At 46.7% G+C, this 19,433-nt stretch overlaps 3 protein-coding genes and 1 non-coding gene across 10 annotated transcripts in view; 1 reads left to right on the top strand and 3 right to left on the bottom strand.

The window, feature by feature from the left end:
• Positions 1 to 3,445, bottom strand: part of LOC117892109 (mucin-5AC) — a 12,631-nt gene extending 9,186 nt beyond the window's left edge. For both annotated transcript variants that reach the window (XM_034798120.1, XM_034798121.1), the window contains exon 1: positions 2,938 to 3,445. The gene's annotated coding sequence lies outside the window, so the exon portion shown is untranslated. The remainder of the gene's footprint in view (positions 1 to 2,937) is intronic.
• Positions 2,554 to 19,433, bottom strand: LOC117892110 (multiple C2 and transmembrane domain-containing protein). Of its 5 annotated transcripts, none has more exons than XR_004648682.1 (13): positions 19,275 to 19,433; positions 17,993 to 18,684; positions 17,643 to 17,751; positions 17,260 to 17,402; positions 16,478 to 16,672; positions 15,100 to 15,251; positions 14,518 to 15,033; positions 14,102 to 14,461; positions 13,921 to 14,040; positions 13,655 to 13,858; positions 13,388 to 13,595; positions 12,605 to 13,329; positions 2,554 to 2,565 (listed from the first exon to the last, which is right to left on the bottom strand). XR_004648682.1 is itself a non-coding variant. In XM_034798122.1 (12 exons), exons 1-12 carry the CDS (start codon positions 19,366 to 19,368, stop codon positions 13,249 to 13,251), a joined length of 2,874 nt encoding a protein of 957 aa, XP_034654013.1. In that variant the 5' UTR covers positions 19,369 to 19,433; the 3' UTR covers positions 12,127 to 13,248. The 5 variants fall into 5 exon arrangements, 3 of the variants coding, with proteins under 3 accessions (XP_034654013.1, XP_034654014.1, XP_034654015.1); XR_004648681.1 differs by lacking the exon at positions 2,554 to 2,565 and adding an exon at positions 11,739 to 11,740 and having other exon boundaries at positions 12,477 to 13,329; XM_034798122.1 differs by lacking the exon at positions 2,554 to 2,565 and having other exon boundaries at positions 12,127 to 13,329.
• Positions 9,789 to 11,144, top strand: LOC117892113 (probable 3-hydroxyisobutyrate dehydrogenase, mitochondrial). 2 transcript variants are annotated; one of them, XM_034798128.1, is made up of 2 exons: positions 9,789 to 9,899; positions 9,973 to 11,144. In XM_034798128.1, exons 1-2 carry the CDS (start codon positions 9,797 to 9,799, stop codon positions 10,947 to 10,949), a joined length of 1,080 nt encoding a protein of 359 aa, XP_034654019.1. In that variant the 5' UTR covers positions 9,789 to 9,796; the 3' UTR covers positions 10,950 to 11,144. The 2 variants fall into 2 exon arrangements, with proteins under 2 accessions (XP_034654019.1, XP_034654020.1); XM_034798129.1 differs by having other exon boundaries at positions 9,790 to 9,899; positions 9,969 to 11,144.
• Positions 17,031 to 17,112, bottom strand: Trnal-aag. The gene has a single exon. It is a non-coding gene; the product is annotated as a tRNA-Leu (tRNA).

Genomic DNA, 19,433 nt, shown 5'->3' with positions numbered 1-19,433 from the left:
GTTGGAGGGCAGGCAGCAAGGCACCTGCTCGGCATGCCGAGACGCCACCGCCTCTTGCGTAATCTCAAGAATTTATGCGCCCGACCATTTGAAAGCGAAAGTCAAATTTCATTGTTAAATTCAATTTGGCATATGCCAAAGGGGGGAGGAAACCGGATATGTTGTGGGGGGGAGCTACACGCTAAACAGCTCAAATTGTTTTAAGTTTGTTTATCACTCAACGGCATCGAATGACAACAACAATAACGACATTTCGGATTGTGCAAAAGATGCGCCGCAGCTAATTACAAAACTTTTGTTTCTGTTTCCAAATGTTGGTGCCAGGTGGAAGCCAGTGAGCCAGAGATAACCGAAGCTCCCCAACGACAAACAATGTGACAATTTCGAAAGAGCTACTTACTCCACATAGGCATAGGTACATATACATACTTATTCCCCGTGGATTGTGTACCTTGTTCATATGAAAAACCATAAAGCAAAGCGCTGACAAAACAAAGGCTGCACAGCGGAGTAGCGGCTGAAGAAAGCTAAATGTGGCTCAGACACATGAAGCTGAAGAAATACTTTGTACTTTGGCAGACAAATGCATTTGGCTTGGCTCTGTCTCTCCCATTCTGACTCCCCGGACCTGCGCTGCATGTGATGCAATGACGCGAGTGTATCCACATCTAAACGCAGCCAAGATACTTGCCTACATATGCACAGATGAACATTAGCAATCAATTCACATCCCCATCCCGAACCCCAGCCACATCCGTGACCAAGACAAGAGTGTGAGAAAAAATTCAGTAGGCCAAGACACTTTAACTTGTCTGGTCTCTTGGTCTAGAAAAGCGGCAAACAAAACGAAAAGCTACAGCAAAATGGGGCTGACTAATCAACTGCTGCTGCTGCATCTGAGGAGATCCAACTGCAACTGCAACTGCGGCAACTCACGACTTGGGGCCAGGCCATAAAAACCTGAACTGAAATTGAATTTTATGCTGTTGTCTCTGCATTGATCTGCTATTGGCAGTAATTATTCACATTTGCTATGCAGATCGTGTCAGATGTAGCATTATATGTATAGCCAAAGTCCAAACGAGAATAATGGACAACTGAGGTTGTTATTAAGTCGGTGTAAAAATGTGCACTGAATGCTAAGACTCAGACGTTTAGTGGATAAACAGACTTTTAGTGCTGAAATACTTCTAGCTGTGATGCAACTGACGAAAAAGTGAGTCAATGAAGAAACAAAATGAAGTAACTTTGACTGCAAATATTAAATATCTAAAAAACCCCAACCATAACTAGCGACAAATTTCGTTGGAATCCTTCATTTGTTTTGCAGACTTTGTATATTCAAATTGTGTTTAGCCTTACCATCAGGCGTATTATTCAATTTATGACCTTCGTAGGGCTCAATAACTCAATTCCACAATGCAGGCGTGTCGCTAAAGCCCCCTCATTAAGTTCTGCCACGCACTCTGGCACAGCGAAAGAAAGCGAACTAATGAAGCGAATTTGCGTTTGTGTCCTAAGTCTTTTGTTTGGACAGCGCGAGAAAGTCGTAATCCGAGGGCAGTTCGCTTGACAAATTGAATGTTTTGCGGTTGAGTAATTGAAAGACCACAAAACAAAGACAGGCTGACGGATTGCTAGCTGGAAGGAGGGGCAGGCCACACAGGCAGGCTGCGACTGGGGCTTGGCACGTGCTGAACCTTGGAAGCTTCTGCGAGTACGCAAAGACATTTGCACGTTTCACTTTCATTGGTTTCAACAGTCGATGGGAATGAGGATGGTATCGTGATATGGCTACGGGGGCGAGGTGGTGGAGTGCAGAGTGGAGTAGCAATGGCAAATAAACACATCAAGCGCCACATTAAGACACGACAATAAAGAAAAAGTGAGTCTGAGCGGCATTATATTTTCTTGACACTTTCGCGAGTTTTGTTTTCTCCCTCTCTCTCTCACTCTCTTTCTCTATTTGTGCATCTCTTTTATTGGCACTGGCATTGGCCGATGTGGCGGCTACGTGATTTCAGCTTGCTGCCAAAGGCTATGATGGCCAATGTGGATGGGCCATGGCTCTCTGCCTGCGTGGACGCGCGGGGCAGGCAATTGGCCGGCCGGCGGGCATCGCCGCCTGCGTTTATTGTAATTAGAAAGTATTTAATTTCGAAAACGCCGCCAGTTCGCACATAAAAATGTGTACACACACATAAATAAAATATGAAGAAAAAATCAAATAAAAGTGAACCTCTGGTTAAGTGTATTTTCCACTCACTGTTTGTGTGTTTGTCTTTACGAGTACAAATCTTCAATAGATAAACAGCAGTGCGAGAAGCATCCACAGCCAAGTGAAGACATTAGTTCCGTTAAGAGCGACAGGCAGCAGAGATTATGGCCCGTCCCTGCCCCTACCTCTGGCTGTATGTAAATGGGTCCGATAAACAAGACTTTTCTTGTCGAAAAATAAAAGTTTCACCTGGTGAAAATTGGGTTAATGAAGTGGAAGATGGAAAAGCAGCAGAGCCCCAAAGACATTTACACCTGACCGCCAAAGAATAGACACAGGGCAGGGGTCTCTCCCATCTTGCATATCTACTCGTAGATGAGGAAGTATGGCCATAAAACTTGACTGGACCTGTCTCGTCACTCTCTAGAGAATGGATGGACAGACGGACGGATAGATGGATGTGTGGTTTGTGGCAGACCATAACTCTTTGGGCAAACAAATTGCATGCCAGTTAACGAGAGAAGTGAGCAAAAACAAAATGAAATTTCCAAATAATTAGAGCATGAAAAAATAAACAGCAAAATTGCCAGCACATGTGTGGATGGAGCTTCTGTGTGGAGAGTGAAACCAAAAACAACAACAAAAAAACCACACAATTTCTATTTGCCTTTTTTGGCAGTTGGACGTTAGATGGTCCCGTCCCGCACTTGGCCACTTACCGCTCTCCTTCCTGCAGTCAGCGGGCGGCGCTCAGTTGCGGTGGCTGCTCTTTCACTCTGCCAAAAGCTCAATTACTGCTTTTAATTTTTGACTAATTTGCAGACGGGAAACGCGAGCGATATAAATCCGTTGAGCTGCTTCTTCTGCAGCTGAAATTTCACTTTGAACAAACACTTGGATGGTCAAGCCAGAGCCGCGGGACACGGATGGGTATCCGGCAGGAAGCGCACGCACTTTCAGTTGTCGGAGGAGCAGTGGCACCAATGTGCTTTAGCTTTAGGACACTCGGGTTACAGTTACAGTTAAAGTTCGCTTTCAAGTTTCAGTTGAAGTTCGAGTTAAGTTTTTGTCGTTTAGCTGGAGCTGCGCCGCGTCTGCATCGTTCGCATGCCGTTAACAGACTGAAGAAATGAAAAGCGTCTCTGGCCAAAGTAAGTAAGAGTGGTTCGCTGGTTCGTTGCTGTTCGTTGCTGGTTTTCTTTCAAGCAGCGACGCGTGCAGCGCTGCCAGCAGCTGCGTCAGCGTCAACCACAAATACGCTTAAAGCCAAAGTGGCTTTTACAAACATTTTTGTAGCTGTAGTTGCTGTGGTCGCCGCTGCTGCTGCTGCTGTAGCTTTTGGTCTGGTCCAGGCCAGCAAACTGTAGCAAGACAATATGTGGTCTGGCCGTGTCTGATGTGCGCTCAGGGGTCCGTCTGGCTGGCACCAGCGATCTCTCAAAAGATCCACCAATGATTTGTGCTGGATAATTGAATCTAACAGAGGAGGCGGAGACGGAGGCGGAGACGGAGACGGAGACACCAGAATGCAACTCCAATGCAAATTAGTTGTGCTCTGCGCGGCCATAAATGTCGTCTGGCCATAGCCATTCAACATGTTTCCAGTACTCGTATTTCTCGTTGTTGTTCCTTTTAGTGTGCCAGTTTTGCAATTTGCTGTGACAAGTTTTTTGTGCTGTGCTGCTGGGAAAATCGATCGATCCGCCTGCAAGTTGCATGCGATCCGCGCGATCATGATTCATGTTACACCTCTCGCAGCTACATATCTTAAGCTACAATTCCATAATTCTGACTCAGTGCCATGTGATACGTGCATCAAGCTTTAATTGGCTTTAAGACTCCGCTCTGTGTCTGCGGAGGGGAGGGACACGCACTCAAGGTCGTCGTTACACCAAATTCCATTATGAATTGGGAATTTAATTGAATTGTTTGTTTGGTGTACTTTTGATAGGGTAGAGTAACAATCAAACTGTGGCATAAAGTCGAGTTTATAAACCGATTTGGTGTGGAAATTGTACACACAGAATCCATGATATGCCGTCCTTCGGCGACAGCTATTGACATTGATGTTGTCGCCTTTTCTGGCTGTCTGTCTTGGGCTGCCGTCGATTATGGATGGTCAATAAGTAGCGGTAGCTGGCATAACATAGCGAACCTCTGCCGCGTTTACTGCCTTGCAAATTGACGCACTATTCATAGTCTTTGGTTAAACTATTATTAAACTATTGCCCAGTGCCCTGTGTTATGATCACAGTTACATAGCTAGAGGGTAACCGTTTAGGTTGAAATCATTTCAAAATCAAGTGTATGCACGCGTCGTTGGCAAAACATCTTCGTAGCTCTGCAAGAATTTGGCCTTACAAGGGGCCTTTGCTGATGATATTTCTATCAGGCAATTAAAACATAACATTCTCATTCCCAGCAGCAGCACAGCGGCTAGTTTCCGCTAAGCAAACAATTGTCTAAGTGAGACGTTTATGGATCGTGGAAATTGAGTTAATTAGCATAACAGCTCACAGAGCGAAACATTCATTCATCGGCCTGGGCCATTATCCATTAGGTAACCCAAACAAGACGCGACTCTGTCTGTCAGTTTGTTTGCAAACTTTGTTTTTCTTTTTTTCAATTTGCAATTTGCAATTGAGAGTGCATTGACAGCCTTGCGCATGGCGCATGGCGCATGGAGCACGGAGCACGGAGCAGGAGCGGCAGTTGGAGCAGCTTCACCACAAATCCAATCAGTCAACTTGTCATAAAACCTCCTCACCTGCCCCCATGGGTAGGCGTGAGTTATGTGCGGGCTGCGACGTATGACGTATGAGGAAGGTTTTCACTTTTCAGCCAGAGTTATGTGATGGACATCAGACCGCCCCTTGGAGAGCATTCAACCGTGACCAGCTCCAACATCCGCTGGCTGACAGCTTCTTTGGCGTGGGGAGCAGCAAACGACTAGAACAAAGCACTTTCACTTCTAATGCCTCACGAGAATCAATCGGAATCAATTGAGTGCAATCGATAAAGAGCAATTAGTGTTAACCTTTTCATAGGTTTTGCCTCAGGTGTCTCTCCGCTTTGCGCTCTCCGTTTGCGTTGTCCCACACGCCCAAGGCGGTGCCAAATGGCAAATGTAACATTAACCAAAAAGCAACAACAATGATTCGACCTTCAGCCTCGCGTATGAATGGCTTTTCCCAGGGCTCTTCTCGCTGTTCGTTTTTTCCATACGTATGCGGAAAAGAGTAACGAGATTTGCATAAAATTCAAGTCAGTCTCTGCATTTCCCACAGCACCAAGTAGATCAACTTAATTGCGTCTGTACGTATCTGATTTTGGGCATAATTCAACCTTATTCATGGTAGAATCTTTGTGAAGCAGCTGGAGGACAGCCAGCAGGCAGGCAGGCAGGTGGTGTGTTGGAATGGCAGCAGCTGGAGCAGCAGCAGCTGGCTGATGCAACACATTGACAAGAAGACATAAATATCGGCTGGCATTATGCAATGCAGTGCACTCGCCAGGCGAGATTCGGCTCCAAGGAGGAACAGGAGAAAGACTCGCTGATGCAGCGAGACATTTATCGATGCGTCGACGCATCGAGACTCAGAGATGCAGTTTAAGCGCACGAAACTAAGACAACTTTTTGTTTGGCTGCCTCCGGGTGATGCCCAAAATGCCTGCCGCCGCTGCTTGGCCATAAAACGCTTCCTGCTCCCGCTGCATTGGCGGCACCTCGGTGCATTGCTATGGTCAAAATGTGGTCGAAATCTAAACTGGATTGCAGTCAGTGCAGAGCAGCGGCAGTGCCTCTTGTTGCAGCGGTTTCCTTCCTTGTGTGTGGATTTGGGTTAGCTAAACATTTATCTGCCGCTCGGGCTGTTGGTTTTTATGTTGATGCTGCTGATGGTAGCGCGCGGCAGGGGAAGAGTCTTATAAAAGTGTAGGGTATATTTATTTTAAAGCCAACAGATCCTCCCGCTTCTTTTGCCCATAAACTCAGCTCATGTCGTTCCATTCCCCTTTATTATTTCATCATTCAAAGAGTATTCCAAATTGCATCTGCATTTCACTCTGCCCACCTACCATTTCTCGCTCTTCACCCTGCAATTAATATTTTGTAATAGTGACCAAAAAAAAAACCGAAAAGAAAACAAAAAGCTCCCAAACCAAGCCGAAAAAACAACAAAAACAAGTAGAGTGAGAAAAATGACGGCAAAAACAAAATACAACATTTGCTTTAAACGGTCACATGGAATGTGTGTTTTGTCGGGCAGCGAATAATTTTACCACTTTCAAAAATGATTTTCAATTTCACTGCAGCGGATCGAAACTATAGGCCACGGTGTCGGCAAATGTAGCCTAAGTGAAGAGATAGCAATGTGCATATGTACATTCGTATGTGTGTATGTATGTATGTATGTATCTACGTATGTATTAATGCATAATAATTATGCATGCGGCGTATTAAAAAGCGCGAACCTTAGAAACGATTCAGAAACCGAACGAAATCGAAAACAAATTGAATCCCATTGAAACAGACAGCGGGGAGGTAGGAGCGGCTACAATTTCACTTTCCTTTCCTTTCGTTTCCCAAAACGGGCCTGCACTGACTCCGACTGCATTTCAATTTTCCCTGCGTTGTGCGGGCTCTCTGATTTGTTTTTTTATAAATTTGTTTAGTTTTTCATTTTGATTTTCATTTGGGTTTGGAGTGGTCTCTTCAGCTGGCATGTTAATGTAGGTCCAAGCGAGAGCGCGGACAGTGGAGAGCGAAAGCCCAGCGTCGGTTACAGCGATAATTCAGGGAAATAATTAAAACTCCATGAAAGCGATTATCGGGCCATAGTTTCACTGCCAAAAAAATGTCTTAGCTTGGTGTAATTTCAATTACGTGCTGGCCGGAAATGAAGCGAAAATGAAACGAAATCGAAAATGTCAGTAGTCAGTAGTCGATCACGATGACACCATCAAAATCATTGGCAAATAATTGTGTTCCTCCTCGCAGTGTTCACTGAGTCACGGATCTACGCTGTGGCATGCAGATAGCTGCAACTTGACACTGCCGCCAGTGTCGAGACAATTGCGTGCAGAGAGGAAAGTTCAACGGGGTTCAAGAAACTGCCTACCCTACCGTCCGACAAGCCCATATTGTAGCTGGGTACAGTGCGTTTTGGTAGTATAAATCTGTGGAACAGTAAGCCGAAGCTTGTGGCAGAAGAAAGGTGCATGGAAATGGGAGGTCAAGGATCGGCCATCATCCACCAGGAACTGGTACAACTACCCATCGAGCTAGTTATCGTACCAATTACTTAATGCCGCTGTGAATCAGTTGCCCAACAATAAACAGATCAAATATTTATTGTTTTGTGGCTTACGTGTGCCATTAAATTGTTACCTGGTCATGTGGCATTTCCTTACAATAGCCTTACAGCTACGAAGCGCACTGTAGTTAAGTGTGTTAATAATGCAATTTTTGCGAGCAAATAAAATTCAATTTCAAGTTGAATTATTCCAGTGGCTTCAAGTGCATGCTGTTATTATTTTTGTGGGTGCGCTGTGGACTCTGAGTGAAATCTGTGTGTGTGTGTTTTGACATGGAAATTAGTGGCAGGCAAAAAAATGCTTGGAGAAATGCTTAATGTCTGCCTAATGAGCTTGGTACACCGCTGCGTACACTGGCTGTACGTACATTTACGAATGCCACAAAACATGAATGGACAGACGGACAGTGCCAAGCCCATCTACACTCCACTCTTCATGGTTGTAATTTCTGCGCTTTAATGCTTCACTTACGAGCACTTGTGGCTCTGCTTCTTCTGGTGGCTTTGGCTGTTCGAGCTATGAATTGTTTCATGGAGACACCCTGGAGACCCTCTCGCGCTCTCACCGGGTCATTGTTGTTCATATTCGTGTTAATCATACGCTGAATTGCACTTTATGGCGTTAGATAAGGTGTTTGCCATCGTGCCTTGTGCCGTCACTTTGACAATTGACAAGCGCCTGATACATACCTCGATGCCTCGCTTATGTAAGGGAGCGTTGGCCACAGCGAGATGATGTCCCCTATTTCAATTTGGCGTCATTGTTGCGGTTCCAATTCGTTCCACTCCCCAAATTGAAATTCACTTAACCAGGCCAGCCGGCGGCTGAAGCCCACACGAGTAGACGCTCTGTCCCAGATAAATCAAAGAAATCATCTGTGGTGGGAGACAGAGATTCGATCTGCCTCGTCGCTACCTCAAGCCATCGGCGGGTTGGTTCTTCTGGGGTGAAATCGAGTCTGGTTTTCGGGCTGTTTTCTTTTGATAAAGCATAACCATGTTGGCGCTGATGACGACGACGCAGGCGCAGGCGCTGACAGCAAAGTCCGGGGATTGCATAAGAGCCAGGCCACGACAGGCGGCCCGCAAATTGGCCGAGATTTTTGCGAAACGCAGCTTGAGTCGAGCAGTTGCAATTTCATGCATGCCGATTTTTATGTGAAGAAAAACAACAACATTAAAATCAGCAGCAGCAACAGTAACAACAACAACAATAACAAGCGGAATAACAACTGTAAAATATGAGTCAAAAAAATAAGATATCTTCGCCAATTGAAGTTGTGATAAAAATAGCCCAAAGAAACAAAATGCGAGACATCAAATTGTTCACTGTGGGATCGAGTTCAAGTATTGGCAATGCTCGACGCCAAAATTGTGGGGTGAAAACCCGCTATTCAAGAGAAAGATGTACTCTGTAAGACGAATTTAATACACCCTTGAACCAGCATATGCTGCTGGAAAAGAATCTCTGAGCGGGGTAATTGTTGTCAATCATTCCTCGATATCTTTGAGTTTGAATTAATAAGCGACAAAATGATATCCCATTCGCAGAGTGGAGTCAAATAACTGTAAGACCCAGCTGTGCAACTTTTTTGTGGGAGAGTAGGATAAAACAGTTTGGAAACTTCGCGTGCGAATTTAGTTATGCACGATAATTCACGCAATGGATGCGATTCCCGAGTTGTCATTCAACCAATGCAAAAGGTGTAGGCCCTCGACCGGTGACGAAAGGTCGTTGCGGGGAATGCAACAAGGCAAACGAACCAAAAATCAACTTCAAGAACAGGCGCTAAGCTTTTTGCAATGAATTCCAATCCGTAGCGCAAAAGCTTACAGTTTTAGAGTGAATGTGACAAGCTGACACACCCACTCTAAGCGCACTGTACAGACAATCCCCCAAAATAAATTGAAGGTCAACGAAAGTAAACGAAATGGAAAGTTTTTATTTCCCTATGCTGATAAACAAAACAACGGCACGTGTCGCCCCATAAGAACATCAATTATAGCAAACCGATGGAATGACCACAGTAAACACGAAAAGCTTTTGCCCGGCAGCACTGGAATACAAGTGCTTGCCAAACAAGAGAGAGAGATATTGATGGAGAGAGCAGCATGCGTATGAGAGAACCAGCTTTGATCTAGCAGAGTTGTCGGGTGGCCAACAGCTCGCGCTGTGCATGGAATCCCTGTTGGGATGGAGAACTTTCGTGAGATTCGACAACCCAGTCGCCGCTGCTGGAACGACGTTGAATTACGTGACTCGATGTCGCTGCCGCTGCTGGCGGCCAGAACAGTGTGCTTTTGGTGGTCCGATCGATCGTTCACAGTTTTAGTTGTACCTTCTAGACAGACTTCTTTTGCTACAGGTGGGTGATGAGATTCTGCGGAGAGGAAGCCTCGACCGGTTACATAACATTTTCACTCTGCTCCTACAGCCAGCCATGTCGCTTCGTGTGGTGTCCCCTTCCCTGCTGAATGCCTGGAGCCAGACTCTGGTGCGTGCCATGTCCACCCAGGGCGGCAGCAAGAACATCGGCTTCGTGGGCCTCGGCAACATGGGTGCCAACATGGCAAGCAACCTGATCAAGGCCGGACACAAGCTGCATGTGTTCGACATTTCGAAGCCAGCCTGCCAAGGACTGGCGGCCAAGGGAGCCACCGTCTACACCAAGACCTCGGAGCTGGCCCAGAACTCTGACTTTGTCATCACCATGCTGCCCAACAACGCCATTGTGGAGAAATCGTACGAGGAGATGACTGCCGATGGCGTCAACAAGGACACCATCTTCATCGACTCCTCCACCATTTCCCCGGAGCTGGTGAAGGCTCTGCAGAAGCGCATCACCGACAAGGGAGCCCGTTTCATCGATGCCCCCGTCTCCGGCGGTGTTCCCGGCGCCGAGCAGGCCACCCTCACCTTCATGGTGGGCGGCACCGATGCCGAGTACAACGCCGTCAAGGCTGTGCTGGAGTGCATGGGCAAGCGCATCACCCACTGCGGCGTCTACGGCATGGGACAGGCCGCCAAGCTGTGCAACAACATGATGCTGGCCATCTCCATGATTGGCGTGTCTGAGGCGATGAATTTGGCCGTGCGCCAGGGTCTCGATGCCAAGGTTTTCGCCGAGATTATCAACTCGTCCACTGGCCGCTGCTGGGCATCTGAGATCTACAACCCCGTGCCCGGCATTTGCCCCACTGCCCCTGCCAACAAAGACTATGCTGGAGGTTTCTCCTCCGCTCTGATCACCAAGGATCTGGGTCTGGCCTCCGGAGTGGCCAACAGCTCGAACACACCCATTCCACTGGGTTCGCTGGCCCACAAGATCTACACCTCGCTGTGCACCCAGGGTCTGGGCAACAAGGACTTCTCCGTGGTGTACGACCAAATGAAGAAGGAGAAGTTCAGCGTTTAAGTTACTTAAGAGACTCTAACTGATAGCGACGATGAATCCGTATCCAACACACACACCAGTCATGCATTTATTTAGCACTAAGCTAGTGCGGTCCTAGGGCTTCCCTATTTCCAATTACGACTGTGCAATTACTTTTTCAGTGTATTCGCGTACATATGTACATATATTAAAGATGTATTCGTTTATCGTATTGTATGGAAAACTTCTATTCGATTGCGTAACCGTGGGCTGTGGGCTGGTCTGGCGATCGTCTGTCGAGTGGAATACCGAGTGCTGATAAGACTTGTCAAACAGCTGTGGGATTTATTTTTATTGCCACTTTTCAAGACCCCAGCAAATAAAATTTAGAAACGAAACCTTATCAGTGCTTCCACATGGCGCGATTGATAAAGCTTTGCAGGTAAGCAGAGCAAAACATCGACCTCATAAAGATTAACATATTAAAGAATTACAGTTTTAGCTGAAATATTCGAACAGTTGGATAAAACTTTTACTAGTGCAGAGAAATATTTACTGCGTAGCATAAAAGCTTTTAGTTTTAGAACCATTGGCCTGACTTTGACAATTTGACACACCCACTTGGCAGCCGGCCCAGGCACCCAATACCGGAGGTCAAGTAAAGTAAATGATTTGTTCCTCTACAATGTACAATCTATATATAAATATGTATGTATATATATACATTGAATGTGTTTATGAGTATTTAATTTCCTTATGCCAAACGTTATTCGTTAGTGTCCAGGTTCAAATTAAAGAGTAGAAATTCACTCCAACAAATAAATTATAAACATCTGGAATGATCAGACCATAAAAGCACTGGAAGAACTGTCAGCGCGTGTTCAGAGAGGAAGAGAACGCGATGGGATAGAGAGAGAGCTGTGCGCTCTCAAGTCAAATTATTTCTCTCGCTCGAATAATCCGACTACTGGAATGTTAGCAAACAACAGTGGGGCGATCAGGTATAATAACTGGCAGTTCTAGTTCCATGCAACAGTTCCTATTAAATTATGTGCAGTGGCTTTTATTAAACTTACTTTTTGTTGATGTCAAAGCAAAAGTTTCCATGAACAGTTTTAGAAGTATTGTAAAAAACAGTTTGTATTTTGAGCGAAATCCAAAAATATGTTTTATTATTTTTGCCGTCGTAGATGTTGTATACATATATTTTGAAAAATAACAAACTTAACTTAGGTGCTAATTTAATTAATCAATTAATTGAGTTTGGTATGAAGTATTTTTGTATGTATGTATGTATATAAAAAACGTTTGTTGTTGCTCTTCCTGCGGGGTATAAAATAGTTTGACTATCTAAAATGTATCAAATCGATCGATCGGAGTGGATTTTAATTGCAATTAGTTGTAATTGTTACACATACAAATCGTGTTTATGGCTGGGCCTGGGGCGGGGGCCTTGACGAGCTGATTATCCTAGACGTATTATTCATATAAATATTAGAAAATGTTTTGAACAATTTGCTTCGAGTGAAATAATTACAATAAGTTTAATAAGGTCTTGTTTAGGCGTACATATAAAAGGTATTTGTAAAGGTATATCAAGAAGAAGCATCCTTAAACGAGTCGAGTGCAATTGATTTCTAAATGGAGTCTAGGGAGATTTGAGTGCGGGAAGGATAATCCCTCCTTCAGGGGGTTACATAAGTCACATAAGTAAGTAAGCCTAAGTTGCAAAATTCTTGGAAAATATCACAAATTGAAATACGAGTACACAATAAATAATTCGGATTCGCGCAAAAGGAATCTGGTTGTTAGCATTTTGAGTGTTTCTTGGTAAATATTCGAATATATTCTTTTAAAGAGTGTGAGAGAGAGAGCGAGAGAGGGTTTGGTTACCTTAGGTACTTGGAATATCTTCTATCCTTTCTGTGTATATACAATATCTTTCTGTGTAAATAGTTTTAGTTTTCACATATACATATATCCATATTCATATAATGCTAAGAAAATAAGTGAAGCAAACTTTGTGCTGCTTAATTGAGTCAAGTTTTAGTTGCATTGAGTATATAGTTTTGTGGATGGGATGTCTGTCTGCGTGTGGAACTTTGTGTCTTGGTGCTGCCCTCTCCTTAACTAACTAGCTAGCTAACTCTCCTAACTTTGGTGTCTAATTACTTTCGCCGTGGCTCAGACTGAGGCTCTTGGCCTGGCCAAACTTCTGCTTCAGTTGGCTGGTGTTGGCCCGGAAGCGCTGCATCAGCTGCTGCCTGCCGCCGCCTCCAATCAACGCGCTGGACTGCAGCGGCGCCACCATCGCCATTGCCGCATCAGCGCTGGTTATGGACTATGAGCCCTTGAGCTTCTTCTTTGGATTGCTGCGGGTCTGATCGGTGGGCGCCGAGGGTGGTAGCTCTCGATATTGATTCTGTGGCGTGAAATGATTATTAGTTCAGTGGAAATTAAGATGCTCGACAGATACTTACAATCTCCTCGTTGTCGGGCACACGGGAAAGAAAATCGAGTAGCTCGTTGTTGGGTATAGTGTTGGGGCGCAGCAAGCGACGCGAGAACTTCATCAGGCCCCAGAAGAGCAGGAGCCAGCGCAGCGGCACAAAATGTAGCACCAGAATGGCGCCCAGCAGCAGGACGACGGCCAGCCAGGTGAGCTCGGGGACGGAAAAGTTGAATGTGCTAAAAGTAAACAGAAAGACAGAATTAACAGTGATCTATGTGGGTTGAAAGGTGCTTACTTAATGGTGCTCTCAGCCAGCGAGGCTAGATAGCCAATGGTGTTCTGTACGGTCTGGGAGACTTCTTGAATGGCTTGCAGTCGCTCCTTGATGGACTTTTTCTCCTCTTTCTCCTTGTCATCTTCGTCATCCTCATCGTACTCATAGTCATAGTGCCCCGCTGAGGGGTCTGTTGTGCCTGTGATCATGCGAATCAGCCACTTTCTGAGGGAAGAAACCAAACGAAATCTAGAAAATTGTACCTCATAGAAGAAATCTCCACTTACTTGAGAATAATGAGCAGTAGGACCAAAGGAACAGTCTCCAGATCGCCATAGACACAGCCCACAATCCAAAAGACAAAAGCTATGCTGGAACGCACCGGAGACTCCCATTCAAAGCAGCTCCTGCAATAGAATAAAGAGACTAATTAGAGGGCAGTTTGCGAAGGGGGAAACTCGTACTCACTGCACATAGCGGGCTGCCTCCAGGATGTCCATGATGATCTCCTTGAGACGGTTGACATTGCGCAGGAAGAGCTGCCTCTTAAACTTGGCCTCCTGCTGAATGAGTTTCTCCTCTTTTGGCTGGAGAGCGCGGCAGACGGCTCGAATCTCGCTCCAGATGACAGTCAGTTCGAGCTGGATTTGCGGAGAGTTTCCCTTGGCTCGGACACAGAGATTCTTGTCCTTCAGAGTGTACCAGCGCTTGACGCCGCTCTTGATGCGCAGCAGTGGAATGACGAGCTTGCCGAGGAACTCGACGCGATGATCGCGATCCTCGTCGAAGACTGTGATCTCCAGAACCTGTGTGATGTCCTTGACATTGCTGGGAAAGAGTAATCAATAAGCTGGAGAACAGAATGGACCAGCGATTGCTCTTACAAGGTGAAAATCTTATTCCAGTTTGGCGTTAGGGTCTTGTACTCTGTCTGCGTCTGCAGTCGGGCATTTCCCAGCTCGAGAACGCAAAAGGGATCCGATTTGCCGCCAATATCCGCTGCAGCCAGACCCGTGGCTCCAAACACTTTCACTGTGAGGTGACCCACATCCCTCAGGTTCTGCAGGCAGCGTAGGAAGCGGTAGCGATCTCTCAGCAGCTGGGACTCGCGTGGATCCTCCTTGAACGCCTTCAGGTCGCTGATCGTCTCCAAGGCCGTTGTGCCGCTGATGGTGAGCATGAGGTGCACTTCGCCGGGGCAATCCTCCAGCGGCTTCCATATCCCGTGCGTTGTCTCGCGCTGGAACACACTCAAGTCGATGATGGCCTTGCCGTAGAGGGTGTTGCGATTCCACAGAGCCAGCTCCAGGTTCTGGTCCTCGTCGAACAGATGCAGATCGAACTGTTCCAGCCAGCGCTCCGTCCAGGAAGACTTGCTCTTGTACTTCTCGTTGCCCAATCTAGGTCACAGGGGAAGATGTATGCTCAATGGGAGGTTTATTACTTCAAGAGCTGATCGTGCTCACCTGAACCTGAAGTGCGTTTCGGTGAGCTTGCTACCGTCTTCAGCCAGTGGGAGATCTTTGGCCCTTACCAGCAGAATGGTGACCACTGAGCTCCAGATCTGCGACTTCAGACGCTTCGATGACTCGGCCAGTTTGGAGTTGCGCTGAAAGTGCTGCAACAATTCAAACGATTAGCTTCAATTGGGACACCGATCCACAATACACCTCCCCTGCCCCCAACCACAAATAGGCACCTCCATCAGCTCGTCGCAGCCCTGCTCCAGTTGTTCACACAGCTCCTCATGCTGCCGCCTCACATGCTTGAGCAACATGCGCGGCGCCCGCTTACATCCAGGCCAACTGTTGCCCAGCATTGCCCACCAAATCCACAGACAAGCGAAAAAGGAAAACAGAAAACCATAAAACCGAAAGCCGAAAAAACAAAACTTAAAGCCGAACTTTGCTTTCGACGCTCCAACAGTGACTAAAGGCAGTGGCAAAGGTCTTGCGCTGGAGTCAGAGCGATTGCAAGGCAAATACCCTCACAGATTAAAGGGTATGCTAGATTGGCGGGAGCTTAAGAGTATGGCATGTGCACTCATAGCTGAAAGTTGAACAATGTCTTTACAGGTACTGTTTATTACTCAGGCCACTGTTTATTAATAATATTTTTTTTGAATATATATCTCAATCCAGTCCAACGACAACCTCCAACTGGCACTTTCAACAAACATAAGGTATCAACGCTTCTACTCTCACTCGTTTTGCGTCTCTTCCATCGTATTTTCCCACTTTGTCATATGTTTGCTTTGGCATCGCCTTCACTACCTCCCCAGATAACATGCAATGGCAATTGTCGGCGCTCATGCCGGAGCTTTGTTGAGTCGAAGCCGAAGCAGCGATCGGCGCTTTGTCTGCCGCTCTCCCGCACTGCCACTCAAAACTGCCCAAGTCACGATGAGTGTGTCAATGGAAGAGTGGAGGTGAGTGGAGAGCGGAGAGCGGAGCGTAGATTCGTATTAGTCAGTTCGGGTATTTAGTTCCGGTCTCGGCTCAGCCGAGCAGCAGAGATAAAGCTCCATAAATATTTGCATTAGTTGGTGCGGCCTCTCACCCCGATCGCAGACCTAGGTCTATTAATTTCAGTTTGAGTTGAGCCATAAATAAAGTTGCTTATAAATAAACGTCTTCGCACACAATCCGAAAGAGGGAAACAGAGTCAAAGTTCAGCTGTGAGTGGGAGGCGAAGCGCAATTAAGAGTGCCACCAAACAAAAGGTAGCGAGGAAATCGCTTTGTTGGAAGTAAAAGGAAAACCAGCATGAGATTGATGGCCGAGTCAAACGTTTCCGTACCCTCGACAATGGAATGGAGTGGAGGGATTTATGAGTGCCACTCACCATTTCCTTGTCCTCCTGGCTACGCGGCCAGAGCGTTAAATTGATGAGTATCTCGCCCATGGCCCGCTCCCCGTGGCTGCTCGTGTCGCACAGCTGCAGGTGGATGTCCTCGGCCTTGCCCAGCTCCAGTTGGGTGAGATCCAGCTTGGCCGAGCCCATGAAATCGTCCTGCAGGCCCCAATCGTAGTCAAAGACCTAAACAACCGGAGGAAGGGATAACAAGTCAAAGCGGAAATTGATTGCGATTAGTAGGAAAGAGCTTCAGATTTTTGAGGGTAGCGCCAAATTGATTTGGTGTTCAGATTTCCCCGGTGCCAAGAGTCTCTTAGGGACTATAAATTCCTATTATAAACTTGAAATTGATTCAAAGAGGAAATTATCAAGATATGGGAATGAAAACTTGTGGATGGAATTGATTTGCTGTGAACAAAAAGTGAACATAAAATATGAAAAATAATGATAAACTACAAAATTAAACTGCTCTTAATAGAAACAGAGTAGAGTAGAGATTTATGTAGAACAAGAACTACAACAAAAACCGACATTAATGCGCTGGCAGCGGTGGGATTCGCACCCACGCCTCCGAGGAGACTGGTGCCTTAAACCAGCGCCTTAGACCGCTCGGCCACGCTACCCTGACGAAAACGAGCCAAGAACAGCAAATCGCGAAATGCCCTATGGGATACCCCATATCTATTTAAAGAGCCAAAAATCAGCTAAGTGAAATTCCTCGCGTGTGAAAATTGTTAAGAAACTTGCGGGTTAAGTGTTTGCTGCCTCACCTTCACAATAATCGGCTGAAAAGGGTCCTCGACGGGAACAATGAATACCTCGTCCCACACGGGATTGAGGTCGCGGTGTATGGTGCGCGACTTGTGCAGCAGCCGACCGCCAACCTTGAACTTTACATAAGGATCACTCAGTCCTGCCGCCGGGCGAAAGACAAAGGAAAATTAATGTTACAGCAGTGGGTGCAGCGTGTTAAGTGCTTGATTAAATATAAAGAAGGGATGCTACACTACACTCGGAGAAATTACTCTGTCCAAATATATTAGGGATTAAAAGTTCAGAAATATTTCTCAGAGTGTAGAGCAGTAAGGGAAAGAGGAGCTTTATGAGGTATGTTGGCTGGAGCGTCACTTGGGCTTGGGTTCTGTCCGCTCACCGTTCTTGTCCATGGCCACCAGGTCGCTGCCGGATTTGAGATGGACGCGCAGCTGAAAGAAGACGAATTGACGTAATTGAGCGTCCCGCTTGCGACGAAGCTCTTCGGCCTGCCAATCGACAATCGGTAAGCGACCGACGATCGATGATCGATTATAATCGATGACAGTTGCAGAGGTTAGAGATGTGCAGCAGAGCAAGACGTAGAAGAAGCGAAAATGGAAATTGCAGAGTTTTCCGAGTTAGTGCCAGAGTTTGGACAAAACAAAACCAAAAACAAAAGAAAAGCCAATCCAAAGCGAGAGCAAACAAGCCAGAAACAAGCAAACAATCACAATCACATTCACTTACCTGCAGGGCCTCGAGCTGCTGCTGCGGTGTCAGCTCCACGGGACTGCAGGCGGCACCATTGGCATTTTCCGGCTGCTCGTCGATGCGCCCCTCCATGGAGCCGCCGAAACGTTGGATGACTTGCGCCATCTTGGCCGTGGCTCGGAACTCGCGGGCCAGCGGCGAACCGCCGATAGTTGTGGCCCGGTGACGCGGACTCTGGGTTACGGAGCTGCTCTCCGAGCTGTAGTCCGCGGCATAGTCCGTGCTCTCCTCGAGGAAGTCGCTAGGCGACTTGCGTCCGAGGCGGTCTTTGCTCTTTGTGCGGCTCCAGCGGTGCCGCAGATTATTGAAGAATCCGTGCGTCTTCTGCAGCACTCCCACGCCACTGGCCACGCCTCCACCCGCCTGCTGCTGGGAGACGGCGCTCTTGGCACGCTTTGGCGATATGTGGGGCGATTCGTTGCCGTGACAATCGTGTCCGTTTAGCTCCGAGGCGGACTTGCTCAGATGCTTACCCAGACGCTGCTGCAGCTGCGGCGACCCGTGCGGCGAGACGTGACGTGGCGGCGTGGCAGTGGCATCAATGCTTGTGGCAGCCGCCAGACGACTGCTGAAAGGTGGTTGCTGGAGGTGTTGCTCCGACTCCTCCTCCGCCGACTGGTGCTGTTGCTGCTGCTGCTCCTCGCCACGGTCAACGTAGTGGATGCGTGCTGGGAGTAAAGGATACGTTTTATTTTCGGAGGCACGCAACTTTGGCAATCGATTTAACAACAAACGAGCGACCGGTGATAAGCAATCGAACCGAACAGGCCACACATGCCACACCAACTGACTGACAGAGACTGCCACTGCCGGAGAAGTGGGAAAGAGGTTCTCCATGACATCATTTCGCTTGTGCGATTGTCTCAGTTATGGAATTTACTTTCAGCAAAATGATACATTCCATTTGTCCATACTCGAGCAGTGGAGCAAGAGAGAGAGAGAGAGAGATGCTGGCCAAGACGTGACACGAATGTGGATCTTGGAATCGAATTCATTGTGAAACGAAGCTGCCTATGAGATAAATATCTTAGTCTCTATTTGGACAGCAAACAATAGTCTGTTAATTTGAAACATAAATCTGTTCCTGATCTTATTTTGCAGCATTCACGCGTTCATCTCTAGTTCACACAAGCATTTTGACAGGCAGTTGGAACATCTCAAGCACTCGGAATAAATTGAAGATTTCTCTACGCTCTACGTGCATCCTCCGCTCTCTCAGTGTCTTTTATTCTATCTGTTTATTCCCCACTGCTTTTACCTGGTACTGGAACTATTTTATTTATTCTGTGGCACAACGCGAAAGTTGGTTGCTTCTTGGAGGACTGCTTCTGCCTCAGATGCAGCGGTTGCATGGCATGGACTCAGGGCAAGTCAGATGAATAAGTGATTGGTTGCACTTCGTGATTGCCTTTGGCAC

This window comes from Drosophila subobscura, chromosome E, assembly GCF_008121235.1.
Source record: "Drosophila subobscura isolate 14011-0131.10 chromosome E, UCBerk_Dsub_1.0, whole genome shotgun sequence".
Taxonomy (NCBI): Eukaryota; Metazoa; Arthropoda; class Insecta; order Diptera; family Drosophilidae; genus Drosophila; species Drosophila subobscura.
The sequence above is the reverse complement of the archived record's forward strand: the minus strand, read 5'-3'. Positions and strand labels throughout refer to the sequence as shown.